The sequence below is a fragment of the Giraffa tippelskirchi genome, chromosome 2, assembly GCF_054371585.1.
Source record: "Giraffa tippelskirchi isolate mGirTip1 chromosome 2, T2T-mGirTip1v1.2.pri, whole genome shotgun sequence".
Classification (NCBI taxonomy): domain Eukaryota; kingdom Metazoa; phylum Chordata; class Mammalia; order Artiodactyla; family Giraffidae; genus Giraffa; species Giraffa tippelskirchi.
Window position 1 is genome coordinate 177652194 of NC_137276.1, and position 18400 is coordinate 177670593.

An 18400-nucleotide genomic window follows, 5' to 3' on the forward strand; every position below is an offset into this window, starting at 1 on the left:
GATCACGACAAACTCATCTGTCACCTGGCTTAGCCTCCTCCCTCCTGAGCAATTCCAAAAAAACAAGTGATCCCTGCAATTACAAATAAAGGTATGGACCGACCCTTTGTGACCCTGGAACTGCACCAGCATGATTCCTAGGAGCTGGTTTTGGGATCCAGGCTCTGGCCTGGCCATTTAAAGGTACAGATACTTTCAAAAGAAGGACACCATAGGGGCTCAGGAGACGGAGGAGGGTTCCCTGGCAGGAGGCCCAAGGATGACTGCTGGTGCAGTGAAGTAGCACCAGCAGAGGTGTGAGCTGGATTAAACCTCCACTCAAGTGTAGGTTATCACGGAGGGGCCATATATGTCCTGTTCAGCACAGAATCCCATTTGTTTAGTACTCAGATGTCACAGTATAAAATGTCACTGAGTGAATTCATAAATTTCAAATATACTAGTGACTAAATAAGAAGTGGAATGCATCTACTGTTTCAGGTGGGGCAAAGTAAGTGGATTGGGGAAAAATGTGACTTTCCTAAATCCCTGAGACTGCTTGTTTTTTGTTTTTCTTTTTAAATTCTGTGGCAAGAGTAATATTTAGCAATGGGACAACATCTAAAGAGTAAAAAGGGCCTTGTAAATACTCTAAATCCTTTTTGACTGGACAGGAATGGCTGTTTGAATTGGGTATTTTACAAAGTTTATAAAGTAAGACCTGGTAATATCTAAGGCTGGTCACTAAGCATAGCACATATATGGAACCCAAATCAACTCAACATTCTTCACTGTCCCAGAAGAGCCAATAGGTTGGATGTGCAAGGCCCATTTATCATTATTATTTTTAAAATACCAATCTCTATGAATTCCGGCTAATCATACCTGAAAAGTCCTTTGTGAGTTAACCACTGTGGTATATATAATCTTGCTAATGTTTTCTCGATGTGTCTTATGTATCTTGAAATGGTTATCTGGGCCTTAATACAGAAAATGCAATGACCTAAATTTGTAACCTGGGTTTAAGAGGATAAAATTAATCAGTATTTCTGACAGTTTCTCACCTGCTGAGAAATTCATTCTTCCTAACCATAGTCCACAGCCGGAAGATGAAGGTGCAGGACAAGTCAGGAATGAGGAGAAGAATGATAGAGAAAGGGAAAAAGATACAAGATCAAAAAGGATGACAAGGGGACAGGAAAAACACACCCTTCCAAAATGCAGTCATTGACGGTGTTAGTAACAGTACCAGCTTGACAAGGGAAGATATTCATATTTTTTGATAGAATTTGAATTTATAGAGAAGAATTCAAGAAGTTAACAAAACAAAACCAAGCTTCTGATACATGCACACAGTCAAAAAACGATTTGTTATAGGAAAAAAAAAAAGAAATCGTCACACACATTCAACTAGAAAACAGGGAGAATAATAACAATATTATGTCTATAAAACAATTCTTTATTCCAAGAAGATGCTAACAAATAGCTTTTTAAAGTTAAGGTTTATAATATGCCATTCAACGATTTGAAGCACAGTTCATCTAACTTTATAACAAGTCAGTTCTGTAACGCCCTGCATTACTATCACCTAGCCACATAAGAATCATTTGTTCTAGCCAGTCATTTAGACAGTTCACTCTATACTGGGTTCAATCCCTGGGTTGGAAAGATCCCCTGGAGAAGAAAACGGCTACCCACTCCAGTATTCTAGCCTGGAGAACTCCATGGATTGTATAGACCATGAGGTCGCAAAGAGTCGGGCACAACTGAGCGACTTTCACTTTCACTCTATACTAGGTTTTAAGGCTTAAATGGAATATTAGGAGCTTCCTAAATCCTTCCATCCTCTCACATAGCCTGCTTTATTTATACCTGGCCTTTACAAAGGAGAAACATCATATCTTATACTTAGCCTATACACAGTACAAGCCTACTCTTTGCTTTTTCTAGATCCTGAGTCTTATGAAGCAACGCTTCCGAATCACTCATGTTTCCTGCACGATCTGACCTTGCAATAAAAAACCAAGACAAAGAGGGTCATGCAGCTGCCTGTGAATGAACAGCAGCTGCAAGCAGCATTGTGTTTTTAGCAAATGTGCAACAATTTCCCTCTATTGTGTAAAAGGAATAATCATTAGACTAAAAATCCACCATTGTACAGTTTTAAATCTGATCATTTCTTAAAGATGACTTGACAATGACCTTTCACTACTTGCTGGAAACAAAAACACCACACAGGGAGGTTGTCATACCTTTCTTGGACTTTCCTGCATTGAACAGAAGAAAAAGGACAAAGATTTCATTCATTCTAAAGCTTACAAAGGAATGGTTCACAAGTTGTACAAAAGCCAATAACCAATACAACTTTAAGAGTTGAGTTCCTGGGCTCTTTGCTTTAAACTCTGCTCTCAGAGATCTTTGTTTGCATGATTCACACTGTCAGGTCTATCACAAGAGTGCTTATTGAAGGAAGGCTTATACTTACACCATTGTCCTTGATGGATCCATTATGAATAAGCAGCAAAAAAACAGTTCATTTAAGTTAACAGTATAAGTCATGAAAATGATAAGGTCTATTTTATTTGAGTTAATGAAAAATGTGCAAGGTCCAATTTTTTCAAAACCATGGAATTTTTACTTGGCGTTTGCTATTTTAATGGCACCAACAATTGACAGTGAAACAATTCTAAATGAAATTATGATTCATCCTTCCTGGTCCTCGTGGGCCACCTGTATGGGTTTAGTAGAAAATCCTGCCAATTTTTATGGTCCGTTGTAGCTCTAAAAACTGCAGTCCCTACCTGCTCCTCCTCTGGGTAGGGGAGCCAGATGTGGCAGGCTAGCCTCACAAGATATATCACATCCTCTTACATCAGCTCACACATGATGCTTCTCTATTTCTTTGGGAACTGTCTCATCATCACCACATGAAACTCTTTAAGAGGAACACCACTCAGAGCTGCAGGAGGGAAAGACTGAGGCTGCAGGCTTCTGGGATGCACAAAAGACCCACCAGTGAAGAACAGGAGCACAAAAGACAGGTCAAAGACAACAGATTTGGCAGAGGGTATCTAATGTGACCTAAGGGAACTGGCTCAGCTTTTTCTCCATGAGCCTAACATGGGGAATCCCATTATTTGAGGGGAACACAGATGAGAAAAATAGAGATCAAACATCCCTTCAGTTTCACCATATTCTCCCAAGAATCCTCTTAAACAATGTTGTTTACAGCCCTTCATTTTTACAAATCTATTTGGTATACAGGTCTAGTTTTTCTTATTCTATTTTAAGGAAAAAACTTTCAACATAAAGTATGTGTTGTGGCCAATCTGAACTTTGATGTCTTCAGCCAGTGGGGAAAATATTCAAAAAGAAGTCTATAAATATCACAGAAAAATGTTTCAACAGAAAATAGACTTGACTCACAAGTGAATGGTAATAAATGAGAGCCAAATATACTCATTTATGTTTAATTATTTATAAACTATGGTATATTTTTAGTTTATTAAGAAATTACGATAAAAGAGAAGTCAAGTCAAATTCATTTTATTAAAATAAATAGAACCTCTCATATATTACAAATCACTTTTATGAATACCATAGCCTCTATTAACTCTTAAATCACACTGGTAATGATATGAAATCCTCTTTCAAGGCTACATATATATGTACATCTCACTTAGCCACACACACATACACATTATGTATACATGCATATATATACACCAGTATATAAACATATTTCTGATGCTAATAGTGATTATTCTCCGGTGACATTAGCAAAGATGCCGAGCAGTCAGAATTGCATCCTAGTCACCTTAGAGGGAATAGCTTCAAAATGAACTCATTGAGAGGAAAGATGCCCATCATCCTGTCAGCATTCCACTCAGATCCTGGGCACACCTCCAACACTGCATTTACCACATTTGATTGAAATTATCAGCTATGTTTCTGTCTTCCTCATGAGACTAGGTATTTCAAGGGCAAGGATCATGTTATTTATTTGCATTTTTGCTACCTAGCACCATACCTGCTCAAAAGTCAAGGCCAATATAAGTTGACCTAAAGCCCCATTTTAACACAATAAATCTAATCTTCTCCACAAGAAGCTCACTTCTGGAATTGCCTTAGAGTATTTTCTCCTAGCCGCACATAGACTGCTTGAGAATCCCATTAGAAATGCCATGTATTATTTCAAAGAAATAGAACATGCTGAGAATCCAAGTCTACCTGAAACCTAACAACTGCATAAAAGTTCAACCCACATTAGAAAGCCCAAGGAAATTCTGTCCTGGGCCACTAGTTCTCTGTGTTAGCTCAGTGAATCTTTAGCTCAATGAGTCATTCCTCCAGTGGGAGAGTGGCTCAGCCACAAACCAGGGGAGTGACTTAGCTAAGTGCCCTGGCAATCTGTCAGGATCTCAGGGGTCTTTTTTTTCTTTCTTTCAATCAGATAAGAAGGTTAGTAGTTCTCTAGGGGCCTTTCTGAATAGAGAATTCCACTGCATTTATAAAAAGTACAATGGGTATATACCAGCCACGTGTGCATATAGGAAAACTTATCTCAGTACAACAATAAGAGATTTATATATACATTCCCCCTCTATGGGGACACATTAAGAGTAAAGCTGACTGAATCACTTTGCTGTAGAGCAGAAATTAATACAACACTGTAAACTATACTTCAATAAAATTTAAAAAATAAAAATAAAAAAGTGACATTTAGGACTTTGGTTGATCCCCTGTCTAATGACCCCCAATTCTGTTCTGATTCCTTCTCCCTGAGAAATTCTAATGTTTGACAAAGGGCACGACCCCGGACTTACAAGATACCTACCTCTGAGCATCCTCCGAGATTCTGAGTCTTTGGTCATGGTTGCTAGCGAGTGGGGGAGCACACTGCCACAGCTGTTGCTCTGTCCCAGGGGCAGGTGGCCCTGTGAGAACCAGGAGGAAACAATTCAGGCAAGCTGCAAGCCCAATGGTCCTTTCGGACACGGCCACATCGCTGTTTGCCTAACTCCTAATTAAGCACAGAAGGCAGCAAAGGCAGGTCTTTGCAACCAATGTATTGATGCTAAATGGTACAGACCAGTTGCTGTCACTCCCCCAGAGCTTCGCAGCAGCCTCAGCATCACAGCCATTCCTCCACAGGGAGCAGTTCCAGAAGGGAAGACAGATGGGGAAAACACTGTCTAGAACCACCTTCGAGAAAAACTCAAAAGTCCTTCATGCGCCAGGGGCAGAGGGTAGATGCAGGGACAAGAATGCATGCACGTCATGCACAAGGACAGAGGAGATCCACACACATTACAAGGGCACCAGCTTCCATCTGCTCCTAGTGATCAAGTGGGCTAAAAACTGGAGAATCCTACTAACTGTTCCCATGGTTTTAGCACTCTTTTAAAATAACAAAATCCTTAGTGTAAAACATTCTGGGAACACCAGTTTATAAAATAGATAAAAAACAAAGTTATTCTGATTAAGGGCAAGAGAAGGACTCCGATGTCTGTCCCACTCAGAACCTCCTTCTCTCTTGCCCTTACCTTCATCCTGCCATGACCCTTCAGGCAAGTCAGCAGAACAGAAGCGAGGGCGACTCAGGCATCACACAACATGGGTTGACATTCTAGCTTCATTGCCAACCAGCTGAGGACACGTGGGCCACTCACCTAGCTTCTTTCCACCTCAGTTTTTCCATGTGTACAATGGGGATACTAATTAGTATTAATACCTCTACTGCATGGTGTTGTGGAGTTTTACAGTGAAACAATACACCTAAAAGGCATAGCCCAGTGTCAGGTTCCAAGAAATGATCCAATAAATATTGGTTTCTAATACTCCTAGAATCCAGAGCTTACATCCTCCAATTTCCAGATCTAGGATGCAGCCCTGGGAGTGTGTCATGGAAGTGAATGCCACTCACCACTTGTGTGGTGGTGGCAGAACATATCCTGGACCAGGTGCTTTGGTCCCGGAGCGTACAATTCCAAATGTCCTCTAAACAGGATAGAAAATGCAATTCAGTTATGATGTCTGCCCAACAAGCAAACTTAACAATCTATTATTGAGCATTTTCTATAAGGCCTTTGCATGTCAGTCAATATAAGGACAGAAAGACTCACTGAGGGCGAAGCCCGTGATTCTCCCCATGTCCTACCTTTGGGGTGGTGCTTCTCCCCATAGTAGCACTGCTGAAATGTGGGGATATGGAAGGTGTGGTTTTCTTTCGAGGCAAAGTGTCACTCAGATAGAGGCCTTCCTGGTGCTGTTTTTTCCTTTCTTCCAGACTTCTAAAATGCTTTAGATGCAAATGTAAAGCAGAATAGCAAAACTTGACTAATTGAAACAGGTCACTAAAGAAATTAAGAAGTATGCATTTACAAAGAAGCTTTGGAATTTTAACACAGACTTGAAAAAAATTATTCAACTTATACTCATGTTTGCTAAGAGACCTCAGCTAACATTTGGTAAGATACATAGACATGAGAAGAATTTATTACTGAACCTAGAAAAATTCAGAAAAATCCACCTGTCACTTTGACAGTAGTGCTGGCTGCCTTGGGGCCTCAGGACAACTTACAAGTCATTACGATGGTTGCCATGTGGATGGCAGAACAGTCAGTGGACAAAGCATGTAAGCAGTTTCCCCCCTTTTCTGTCTGGATAATTCTATGTGATGGCACAGATCCCAGTGTGAGGAAAATAAGAAATGGGAGAAGGAAGAAAGATGAAGAGAAAGCACAAATAGAAGTTGGTTTAAAGATGGAATCATGTTTCAATCACACAAGCACACTCCAAATCCACATAATGTTTCCATATAAGGCATCCTTCTAGACTGAAAAAAAGATCTTGTCCAAGGAGCCTCCATAGCAGTCCCTCACATTTAAAAATCTTCCTGTTGACCATTTTGTTGTGTTTTTTTTTTTAAGATTCCTAACGCAACATTTTGCCAACTTGAAACTTACCCACATTTTTCTTGGCCTTCCCCAAAATGTCTTTGATAGGAAAGTTATTTCCTAATTAGAGGTTCTTTAGGTTGGATCATTTTAATATTAAACTAGGGCTTTTGAAATATCTAAAAATTAATGCAACACTGAGATATCAAATTTGCTATGAATCTTCCAACATGCCAATCATGAAGAATATCTGCACTTTAACTTAACAATTATCTATTTATACTAGATATTTATTAACCCAAAAGTAGTGAGGAGATATGGTCCTTTAACCAAAGATAATAGATAGGAAAGGTAGCTTTAAGAAAGGTAAGAGAAAGGCACAACGAACCAGAGCTCATCTACTTTGGGGGGTCTACTGACTGACTCCTCAGGATCTTCTGGGGCCAAATTCATGTAAGGATTTGATTGTAGTTCAAAGTTTCAAAACAAAAATTTTTGGTGGTTTAGTCACTAAGTCACGTTCGACTCTTGCAACCCTGTGGACTGTAGCCCACCAGGCTCCTCTGTCCATGGAATTCTCCAGGCAAGAATACTGGAGTGAGTTGCCATTTCCTTCTCCAGGGGATCTTCCTGACTGAAGGATCAAACCTGGATCTCCTGCATTGCAGGCATATTCTTTATCAACTGAACCACTAGGGCAGTCCATAAGTATTCATAAAATGTCCTAAAAAGAGGGCAACACGTTTGGAATAAGAAATTATTTATTTTAAAATATGTAATAAAAAACTGTTGTTCTATGGACCAAATGCACTGCTTATGATATGACTCTGGACAAGCTGCTTACCAACACTGAGCCTCAGTTCCCTACATATCAATACAGAGATAGTTCATATTTCATGGGATTGTTAGAAGGAAGAAAAAAGACATTTGTAAAATGCTAAGGAAGTTTTGACTCACAGCGGAGGAATGATGTCTACTATTATGGTTTCAATAATGTGTAAGGAAAATATTTTGTGTTGACACAGCAACTTTGTATACCATGGATTTTATGGAAATAATTATTATGATTTTGAAAAATATCTGAAGTTGCAACATTTTGATTGAATGGGAACTGAAGCATGAGGATGTGAAACTAGCTCCAACATATCAAAACCCAGGAGAGGACGATCAAGGTCTCAAGCTCTCTAACAATCTCCACACTCTTAGGGACAAAATAAATGCTCTTTTAAAAAAGGATTATGCACCTTATCTTTCTAAAAAATATCTTCGGAAAAATTGAAGAAAAGATTTCACATCAGTAAGTTTGTTGTCAAGGTAAAATTTCCAAACTCTAAACACCAGTTCCTAATTACCTGCTGGTCTTGCTGCTGTTGCCTTCTGTGTTTCTTAGCTGGTAGAGGAGGAGGTGTGTCATTTAAAGGAAAAGAATCGACAGAGGTAGCCACGACTTCAGGCCAAGGGGCCGATGGAGGTTGAGTGATAGGATGAGAAGAAAGGGTGGAAGGAAACATAAATCCAGAACAGACAGACGATCTTTGCTTCAAAGGAGAAAAAAAAAGTATTTATGTGTCCATATGAAATGAAAGAATAAGACAAAGAAATGGAATCGATAATCTCATTGTTCGGTTTTCTTATGTGTTACTCAAGGAGTCATAAATGACGGGGAGTATCTTTAAATTTAGCCTCGTGTTCAAATCCCACACTTGGATCAGTAGGAGGTATTTTAATTTACTATTATTTGTCTCTCCCTAGATGTTTTAAAGCAGAAGAAAACTAAAAAGAAATCTGTACTGTAAAACAAAATTGAATACAAAATCAAACTGAAAGGTGCTTCAAACCAACAATTTTAGAAAGTCTCTTTGGTTTCTAAGAAAACTAGGCTGAGCTAAAGTGCTAAAATACGGTTTATTCTTCTGAATTTCCTCTATACTCTGTACCATATTTTATGGTTTCAAGTATTATTATTAGTAGAGCATTACTTCCCAAATTGGTCTGTTTTTCAAACTCAGCATCACTTCAGCCCTCTGGTCAACCAGACATATCTTTGTCTCACACACCATCATTTTCTGTTAACTATGGGTTAATTTTTGACATGAGGAAAGCAGTGAATGAATGAAATGGCATGCCAACACACCTCTTTACTTTGTGGCTGGCTCATCAGCACAGCTGTGGTAGGCCCAGTGGCAGCAGCATCAGCATCAGCAGGGAACTGAGTGGAAGGGGGGAGATTCGTGGAACTGCCACATGGCTCATTAATTTCATTTACAATGATATAGCCCTAAAAGGAGGAATTGATAAATTAAACATGAGGAAAGCAAGAGCTGAAGCATGCGAGAGTATTAATGCTCCAGTACAATGGAGTTAGCTCAGAGCATCACGGCCAGATATCTGTGGTATTATCAAATGTTTCATTAAGGCAATCATCAGTTATTAAAATGAATGTATGGTGCTTAATCTTGAAAAATTGTATTTCCAACATTAAAAGTAAATTTTCATATAAAATCAAAATGACTTTATTATAAATAACCCAATACCTTTGATTTAAAAATATCCATCCATATCAGCATTCATTTTGTTGACTGAATAAGGTTGTCACTACACAGCATTGAAAATAATCACACACAAAAATAAATCTGAGACATAAAATCGACAATGCAACCACTCTCTGATTCAAGAGACTTTTCCATAAATCTTTAAGATTTTCTCTTTTTCTTCTGTTGCTTGACAAACTAGAGAGTGAATAAATACAGACTAAGGACTACTGACTTTTGCACTAAGACATTTATAAAGCAGTAATTTATTTGTAATGGAATCTAGCTTTTAGGCATCTCAACAAAATGAAAATAAAAAGGACACTATTAAAAAAAAAAAAAAAAAAAAAGGACACTATTCTCCTGTGAGTCTTCCCTAGCAAGAGAAATGTACACGCGCGTGCACACACACACACACACACACTTAAGGCAAAGTTGCAGCTCAAGAATGTTTCAGTTTAAGGCAACTTCCCTCTAGGACAGTGAATTTTCAGTTACTTTTAAATTCAATGATTCAGTTGTGGCTTCAGCTTAGAGAAAATACCGATGAATCAAAATCTTTGAGAATAAAAATTTCTGAATTTACACTTGAGGAAAAGGCCCTTGTAAATTACCATAGAAAGTAATCATACAGACCATTCATATTTTCACTACATGAATAAAATAGTATGAAAAAAGAATGAAGGGTAGAAATTAGCATCACTTTTCTAAAAGTAAATTGTGTTAAATTTAATATTTGCGTTCTACTTGTCCATCAATCTTTTCAGACAATGGCTCCAGGAAAGGTAAGATATTGTTACGCTGGTGAAGCACAAATCCCAGACTGGAAAACAAAGTTTTCACTGAGAGTTTATAATTCTAACAAAGTAGAGAAAACCAGAGTTCACTGTTCATAAATTGAAGATATCAAAATGCTGCTGAATTTAGTTTTGCACTTCAGAAAGGGGCAATAGATAGTATGTAAAGTTTTATAAGATTAAATTGAAGAAAAGAAGTTGAAAATTGGGTTGTCAAACTTATTTTATTTTTGATAATGAATGAGAACGAAGAGTAGCAACTTGAGTTATTCTTTTGCTAAGTTGATAGAATCTTTCAAAACCAAAATTTGATTCCTATACAATTCATAACTGTGATAACCTAATTAATTGCTTAAAAATATATGTCATTTTTCAATAGTGGGACTTGTTTAAAGGAGTTGGATATAAATTCATCATTCTTTTAAAAAGAGAGAGAATGAGAGAGTGCGGAGAGAGAGAGAGAAAGACAAGAGAAAGAAAGAAAATCAAAACAGCTTCTGAGCCAAGTCTGCTAGACTTGAAAGAGAACACATAGCCATGCAACTAACATGAGAGTTGCAGACACACAGATACAGTCAAAACACCGAATGGGCTTTCAACAACAGGAGGGCTGCAGAGAGAAAGAGAACTCTTAAACAGAAAGGGAAAGATTTTATTCTTCTAAGAGGTAAAGAGACCTTGCTGCTGCTGCTGCTAAGTTGCTTCAGTTGTGTCCGACTCTGTGCGACCCCACAGACGGCAGCCCACCAGGCTCCGCCGTCCCTGGGATTCTCCAGGCAAGAACACTGGAGTGGGTTGCCATTTCCTTCTCCAGGGCATGAAAGGGAAAAGTAAAAGTGAAGTCGCTCAGTCATGTCCGACTCTTAGCGACCCCATGGACTGCAGCCTACCAGGCTCCTCCGTCCATGGGATTTTCCAGACACGAGTACTGGAGTGGGGTGCCATTGCCTTCTCTCTTAGACCCTATCTAATGCATTTGGAAACCACAAGACCTTCAAATTCATGTCCAGAGTCAAACTGCATACCTTTCTACCTAAACCTATTCTTTCCTCAGTCTTCTCCATCTCAGTAACAGCTACTTACCATCCGCCTCATTATTAAAACTGGAATTTTTAACAGCAGCATTCCTGACAATGCCCTTAATGTACTTCACCCCCCACATCCAATCTATCAGCAAGAACTGTCAACTCTACCTCCAAAGCATTTCTGCATCTAGCTGGTTCTGTCCATCTTTCTTCATTTGTTCAAATTCAAGTCACCAGCATCTCCAGCTTATACTGAAATCACTGCCACACTGGTTTTCCAGCAACTCTTCTTTATAATCCAATAGAGCAGCTCAGAATCATCTTTAACAAATGGACCTCAAATAATGTTACCTCCCTGCTTAAAACCACTCAGTGGCTTCCCAACCACATAAAATATACCATATTTCTTTAACATGACTCACAAGAGCTGGTCCCTGCCCACCTCACTGACATAATCTTATTCCTCTACACTACATTCACAAGCATCCTTTATGCAGTGAATCTGCCAGTTCTGTGTTCTAAATAATGGAAAGAAACTCCATAACTGAATGGTCCAATAAAGCTTTTGTGGAAACATTTCACAAAATGCTTCAAAGGTATGTATCAGTCACACCTATTATGTGATGAGCATTTACTTCACATATGTGTGTGTATATATATATATATATATATATATATATATATATACACACACACACGCAGAGAGAGAAAAAATACTTTCTATGAAGGAAAGTATTTCCTGCCTTTTTAAAGCAGTTTATAAAGTGGTTTTTGTTATTATAAAAAATTTTATGCATAAGCAAGCTTTTTCTTTAGCTTTTTTAAAAAAAAGATCAAGAAAACTATTTCCTTTCTGGTCAGGTTCTAATTTCCCAAATTAGAGTTAAAATATTTTACCATTATAGCAGTGTAGCTCTATAAAAAGATATTTGGGAAAGGGCAGTGATGGGGTCTTGGGAAAGATAAACGTTTGGGATAAAGAGGGTGTACAGCTTAATGTGAACAGGATTTTTCCAATTTAGGACAAAATAACCCAGACAACACTGGGGGAAAAGGGCAGAGATGTTTGGGGGCTTTTCACGTTCCAGAAGATGTAGGAAAAAGAGAAGACAGTAGGAAAGATGAGAAACTGAAAAAGGAAAATGCAAGAGGAAAGAAGAGCTATTAAGACTAGTTTTGGTTTGGATCCTAAATGTTTGAAATAGCAAAGTAACCCACAACATCACTATTAAGCAAAGTGTGGGCACACACACACACACATACAGCATATGCATCAGACATAAAGATAATCCCTGAAATTCTCAAAGCATAAATCAGGAAAGGCAGGAAAACCTCAAAGCACTGAGTGCTTTCAGAAGTCACTTCAGTTCGTGTTTCCCAGTCAGCTAATCCTAGGAAACTCAGGAGGTACATCTCTTGAGTTCTAAGGTGATAACGAGTAGACATGTAAAAATCACAGCTTACCTCTTTCAGAGTATTGGGGGTGACAGGAAACCCTTTCCCCCCAGAGAGGCTGGAGTATTTCTTTTCCAAATTACAAAGATTTTCCTTTTCCTGAAGGAACACAAAATCTATTAAGCTGAGTCAACTTTGTATTTTCCTGATGAGTAACAATGTCACTCTTTCATGGGACTTATTGACTCTTCACATAACTTCTTTTGTGAAATGTTTCAATTGCAGTCTTTTGTCTGTTTTTTAAAATTTTATTTGTTGGTTGTTTTCTATTTTTGAGTTTTGAAGTTTCTAATATATTCTGGATACAAGTCTTTTGTCATTTACTCTCTAAGAAATCTTTGTTTACTCTGAGGCCATGAAGGTATACTTGCCCACCTGTATTTTCTAGAAACTTTATCTTGCTAATTTTTATGTTTAGGTCTATAATCTGTCTCAAATTAAATTTATATGCATGATATGAGGATAAATGGTATTGAGATTCATTGTTTTCCATGTTTGCCTAGTTGATCCAGCACTATATGCTGGACTTTCCTTTCCCTTCTGGATTGTCTTGGAACCTTTGTCAAAAATCAATAGACGGTATATGTGAGTCTATTTCTGGACTCTGTTCGGTTCCTCTGATCTGTATGTCTATTTGTATGCCAGCACCACACCCTCTTAAATGCTATAGCTTTACAGTAAAACTTGAAGTCAAATAGTATAAATCCTCCAACTTTGTTCTTGTTCAAAGTTGTCTTGGCTATGCTATGCCCTTTACATTTTCATATACACTTGATTCCCATTATCTGCAGTGATTACCTTTTATAATGTTGCCACGAACACTGAAGTAGTGAATACTGACCCACTGTTCCAAAGAGAAATATAAGGTTGGGTTGCTGTGGGCATCTTGTCACAATATTTTCATCAACTGATCACTACATAACTTTGTCTTAACGTGTGTTTCCATTTAAAGACATCTTATTTAATAGACAACGTCAATTATTAACATTAAACTCATAGCCAACAGCACTATAATTCCTGCCTGAAAGCTGTTTATCTAACAGATGTATTTTCACCACGAGGCACATCACAACCGTCCTGCCCTTAGAACACCAGACAATACTTTAGCACTTGTGAGGCATTTTAAACAGCAAAATCACCAATGAAAAGCACAAAAACATGAAAATATGGCACCAAATGGTCTACAAAAAGGACATTTGTTTCCAGCATGAGAGTTAAACAAGAAGGCAGAGCCCTGTCTTGTTCAACCTCAGCTGAGAATATGAATGTCCATTGAGTGACTCAAAATTTTCACTGTTCTGTGCTCACCTGTCCGTCAATGACTGCATGACAAGTATCGATTTTAGGGTTACAAAGGTTAGTGATTAGGTAGAGTCACAAATATGGACCCTGTGAATAATGAAGATCAACTGCAAATTTTAGCATCACTGGAATTTTTATTGGGGTTGAGGTATAGCTATAGGTCAATTTGGGAAAACAAAAATCTTAAGACATAGTTTTTACAACAGAATTATATATTTTAACAAGGAGATCTTATTTCTACTTTGTGCTTACCCATTAAAAATCTATCACTAAGAGATTTGTTTTTCTTTTTTTGCTAAAATTTTAGCAACTACTTAAATATTATATGTTACACAATCTAATTTAAGCTGTGCCTTGAATCTTATGTGCAAAAGGTGGTGGGGAGCCTAATAGCACCAGAGTTCATCCTCAGAGCAGAAGATAGAGTTGGAAAGTCCAACTTCAACTGGAGATGTCCAGGTGCTGAAGAAGCAGGAGGAGGGGAACTGCCAGGGATTCATGTGGGCTACAGAGGTACTGTAAGTGAATTCATGATTGCAGGTAAAGGGCCAATTTTCTCTTCTCAACCTAAAAATGGCTAAGCAGTAAAGATGGGAATGAGTGCTCCAACTCCATTTCTTCTAGATGGGACCATGATGCAGCCTTGTCTTTAATCCATCATTTGAGATTTGTTCTCTCCTGCACTCCACTCTGAGTCCATCTCATATTTTCATGATCCCAAGTGTCCCATTTCTAAGTGGCCTGCATGCAAGGCCCAGTCCTGAGACTAGCTCCATCAGCTTTAATTTTTGGTGTCTTATCCCTGAAATTAAGAGATTATGTCAGAAAATTAGGCTGCAGTTTGGACAAAAGAACCCTTTATATGGAGCACATTAGAGGCTGGGTGGATGGGGACACAGTCCCAGTGATGAGGATGACCTTGCCACACCCACATGGGGCATCCACCTCACCAATTAAGCCAAACTAAATCCAATATGGCATTTGCCAAGACGACCCATATGCAAATAATTAGAGTTCAAAACACCAGAGCAACTGAGCCAAAATGTCTGACAGCAGCAAAAAGAGCAGAACATGTTTAACCTATTTGATGAAAAGTAAGATTTTTTTTAAAGAAGAAAATCAGAAAACATACAGATTTCCCATAGTTTGGATTTTCACACTGTGGAAAAAGCATGAAGAAAATGTCTTTGCTTATTTCTGAATTACAGTTAATCATTCAGAGCATCAGTTTATTAATGTGGAGAATTAAATAAAAATGTATATAGAAAAGCCTTTCTTCAATTATAATTCATTCATTAAAAGGCAGTTGGTTTGATGGAAGCTACTTTCCCTCAACTGGAACCTGTGTTTTACTGTCACCAGTACTAAAAAGAAATACTCACTCTCTGCAGCATCATTATTAAATTATTCTTTTCTTTCACAAAATGATCTTGTTCTCTTTGAGCCTGCTGGACAATGTGATTAGCTTGCTTTTTCAATGCAGAAATTTTTTCCTGGAGGGAAAAAAACCGACCATAGAAAGATGTACATTAGACATTTAAGGGTTTGTTGTCTGTCCCGGGAAAGGGAGAAGTGTTTATAACTAGAAGTGCAGTGACCATATTTCATTGATGTTAGGTGTGCTTAGTCGCTCAGTCATGTCTGACTCTTTGCAACCCCATGGACTGTAGTTTGCCAGGCTCCTCTGTCCATGGGGATTCTCCACGCAAGAATACTGGAGTGAGATGCCATGCCTTCCTCCAGGGGATCTTCCCAACCCAGGGATCAAACACAGGTCTCCCACAGTGCAGGCAGATTCTTTACCATCTGGGCCACCAGGGAAGCCCAAGAATACTGGAGTGGACAGACTATCCCGTCTCCAGGGGAACTTCCTCTCCCAGGAATCAAAATGGGGTCTTCTGTACTGAAGGCAGATTCTTTACCAGCTGAATACCAGGGAAGTCCACCCAATGTTAGGTACGCAGTTATTATTATCCAGACTGTGAAGCAGTTTCTTTGAACTCACAAGCTCAAGGCTTTTCTTTACCTAAGACCAAGTAATTTGGAATATATTTCAAGTATCCATAAGTCAATGGGAAATCTTGTTTTAGAACATAAATGAATTTCTGACTTCACCTTGAGAGATGCCTCATAGGAAGAAAAACAACGGAATTTCTTGTTTAAACTGAAAGTTTAGGAAGTCACCTTCTCCATTGTTCTTTCCCTCAATTTTATCGGTTTAGTACAGAGCACTGGGGTGAGGATTATAAATTTTGGAACAAGAGATGAATTATGGACTCGACATCTGGGTGCTCAGGGTTGGGTGGAGGCAGTCACTTGCATAGCATTCCACAAGGCTGCTTCTAATAGTAATAAACTATCAGCCAGCTTTGAAAACTATTGGGTCTGGAAACAGAAATTCCAAAAGACTTTTCAACAGATTATTTTAAATTGAGTTACTATGATTGCTAAAGCAAATAATTTAAAACAAATATCTAGATTTCTGATTTTCTCTACCTTGGTGTTCACATAAAAGAACCAGACATTCATAAATACATCTACAGCATCAGGTAACACTGACTATATCAAGTCTCAGTTTATCTAGTTCGGAGCACCAATTGGCATGCACATGGCAGGCTCCATGATCTGCCAAATGTAACAAAACACACAAAGATATTCAGATATAACAGATACACAGACAGATGGACACATGCTATAGCTATATTAACAATCACTATTGTCTCATAGCAAGAGGTATATATATTTTGAGTTTTTACATTGAACAACACCTGGTAAAAGTACCTTTCTAGTAACAATGTTCCGCTGATACTCAGCCACTTCACGCAGGAGCTGCTGGGTCAGGTTCTCCTTTTCCTCATCTAGACGGCTTTCACGCTCAAGCTGCTGGAATTCCAGGTCTTCAAAGTGTTTGCTCTCAACATCCAGTAGGTCGGCATCCTTTGGAGAAAAGGGAATGAAAACAAGACACACGAGAATGGCTGCAGCCTTCTTAACGTGAAGAAAACATTAATAAAAGCAGAAAGTCCAAAATATCTTTCCAGTTACAACACTGACCAGGATTAGAACATGACAATCCTCTCTTTGGAGTTAAACTCCAGAGTGGTGACTAGCATGAAACTGAAAGGGACTGCGGTAGGGGTGGGAGAGGGGCATTTATTTCACCATTGGTTTTAGACTGTTCTTTGGTTACAGGAATTCTTGCTTTAACTCTACCAGGTGGCTTTAAAATGGATCATGAAATACAAAAAGAATACCATAAGTAACCTAAACATTATCTGCAGACCAAAGGTGTGACATAATCTCTTGAGAAAATTCCTATTTTTCACAAATTTCCAAATGAAACCAGACTTTAGCATAAAGACTAAATTCAATATTCCAAAGTTGCTTACTATAAAAAAAAAAAAAGATTCAGTGGGATAGGGTGGGAGGGAGGTTCAAGAGGGAGGGGACCTACGTATACCTATGGCAGATTCATGTCGATGTATTACAGAAACCAACACAATACTGTAAAGCAATTATCCTTCAGCTAAAAATAAATATACTAAAAAAAATAAACCTTAAAAAAAAGATTCAAAAATTGGCATACGTAACAGATCAGAGGTCTCTAAGGGGAATATATGTACCCCAAATGGCATATAACACAAGGCACTGGGATGTGAGGAAGAAATATTAGACCTTCTTTATATTTATTTTTAGTTTTTCCTTTTCTTTTATAATTTCTCAATAAAGGTTCTCTAATGTACATACAGGTAAAGTAACATATGTAAGATTATTTTAAATGAATATATATATTTTGAGCATGCATACAATACATATAATACATGTATTTATGACATATGACCTATATGTATATACATATAGGAATGCATGCTCAAATAATTTTAGTGAAGGGAAAAGTCATCAAAAACATTTGAAGACTGGAGTTCTTATATGGGCTTCTGTCAATTCCTTAACATTGTTTACAAACTTATTTACTAGAAAGAGTAGGAACCACAGTGTTCATAAAGCACAAAGACTGACTCAAAAGGTTAAGCAGTGCTAGTCTAAGAATAATCTTCAGGACATTTTAGAACAAACAGAAATCATAAAAGTCAGTCTAGAAGAGGCATTCTCCAACCTATGAGATGTCTGAAGACAGGGGTGAAACCGGACCTAAGCAGAGGCTGGTGAATGTTGTATGAACTGTTCTCCCATCTACTTAAAGAAAACAAAAAGCCTCCTGATTTTGGGAGCCTTTGACAGAACTGTAAAATGTGGTATTTATAGAAGATTCTTTTTAAGTATATAATTTATAAATAATTAATGACCCCCCAAAAAACAGGCAGCTGGGCTATGTGATTCATAGCTCTAAGTGCCAGGGCAGTTTTTTCAATCAACACATTAAAAAGAGTTTGATTTTGTGTTGTTCTTTC

At 38.1% G+C, this 18400-nt stretch overlaps 1 protein-coding gene across 9 annotated transcripts in view; it reads right to left on the reverse strand.

Moving 5' to 3' along the window:
• PHLDB2 (pleckstrin homology like domain family B member 2) overlaps positions 1-18400 on the reverse strand; it is a 162098-nt gene that overhangs the window by 24206 nt on the left and 119492 nt on the right. For 4 of the 9 annotated variants that reach the window (XM_081542532.1, XM_081542546.1, XM_081542567.1 and 1 more), the window contains 6 exons: positions 16770-16925; positions 15371-15481; positions 12696-12785; positions 9013-9156; positions 6140-6280; positions 4817-4916 (listed from right to left, as the gene is read on the reverse strand). In XM_081542532.1, coding sequence (XP_081398658.1) covers positions 4817-4916; positions 6140-6280; positions 9013-9156; positions 12696-12785; positions 15371-15481; positions 16770-16925 — 742 coding nt within the window. Of the gene's footprint in view, positions 1-4816; positions 4917-6139; positions 6281-8230; positions 8417-9012; positions 9157-12695; positions 12786-15370; positions 15482-16769; positions 16926-18400 lie in introns of all 9 variants that reach the window. The other 5 variants (XM_081542523.1, XM_081542512.1, XM_081542585.1 and 2 more) reach the window with 3 other exon arrangements.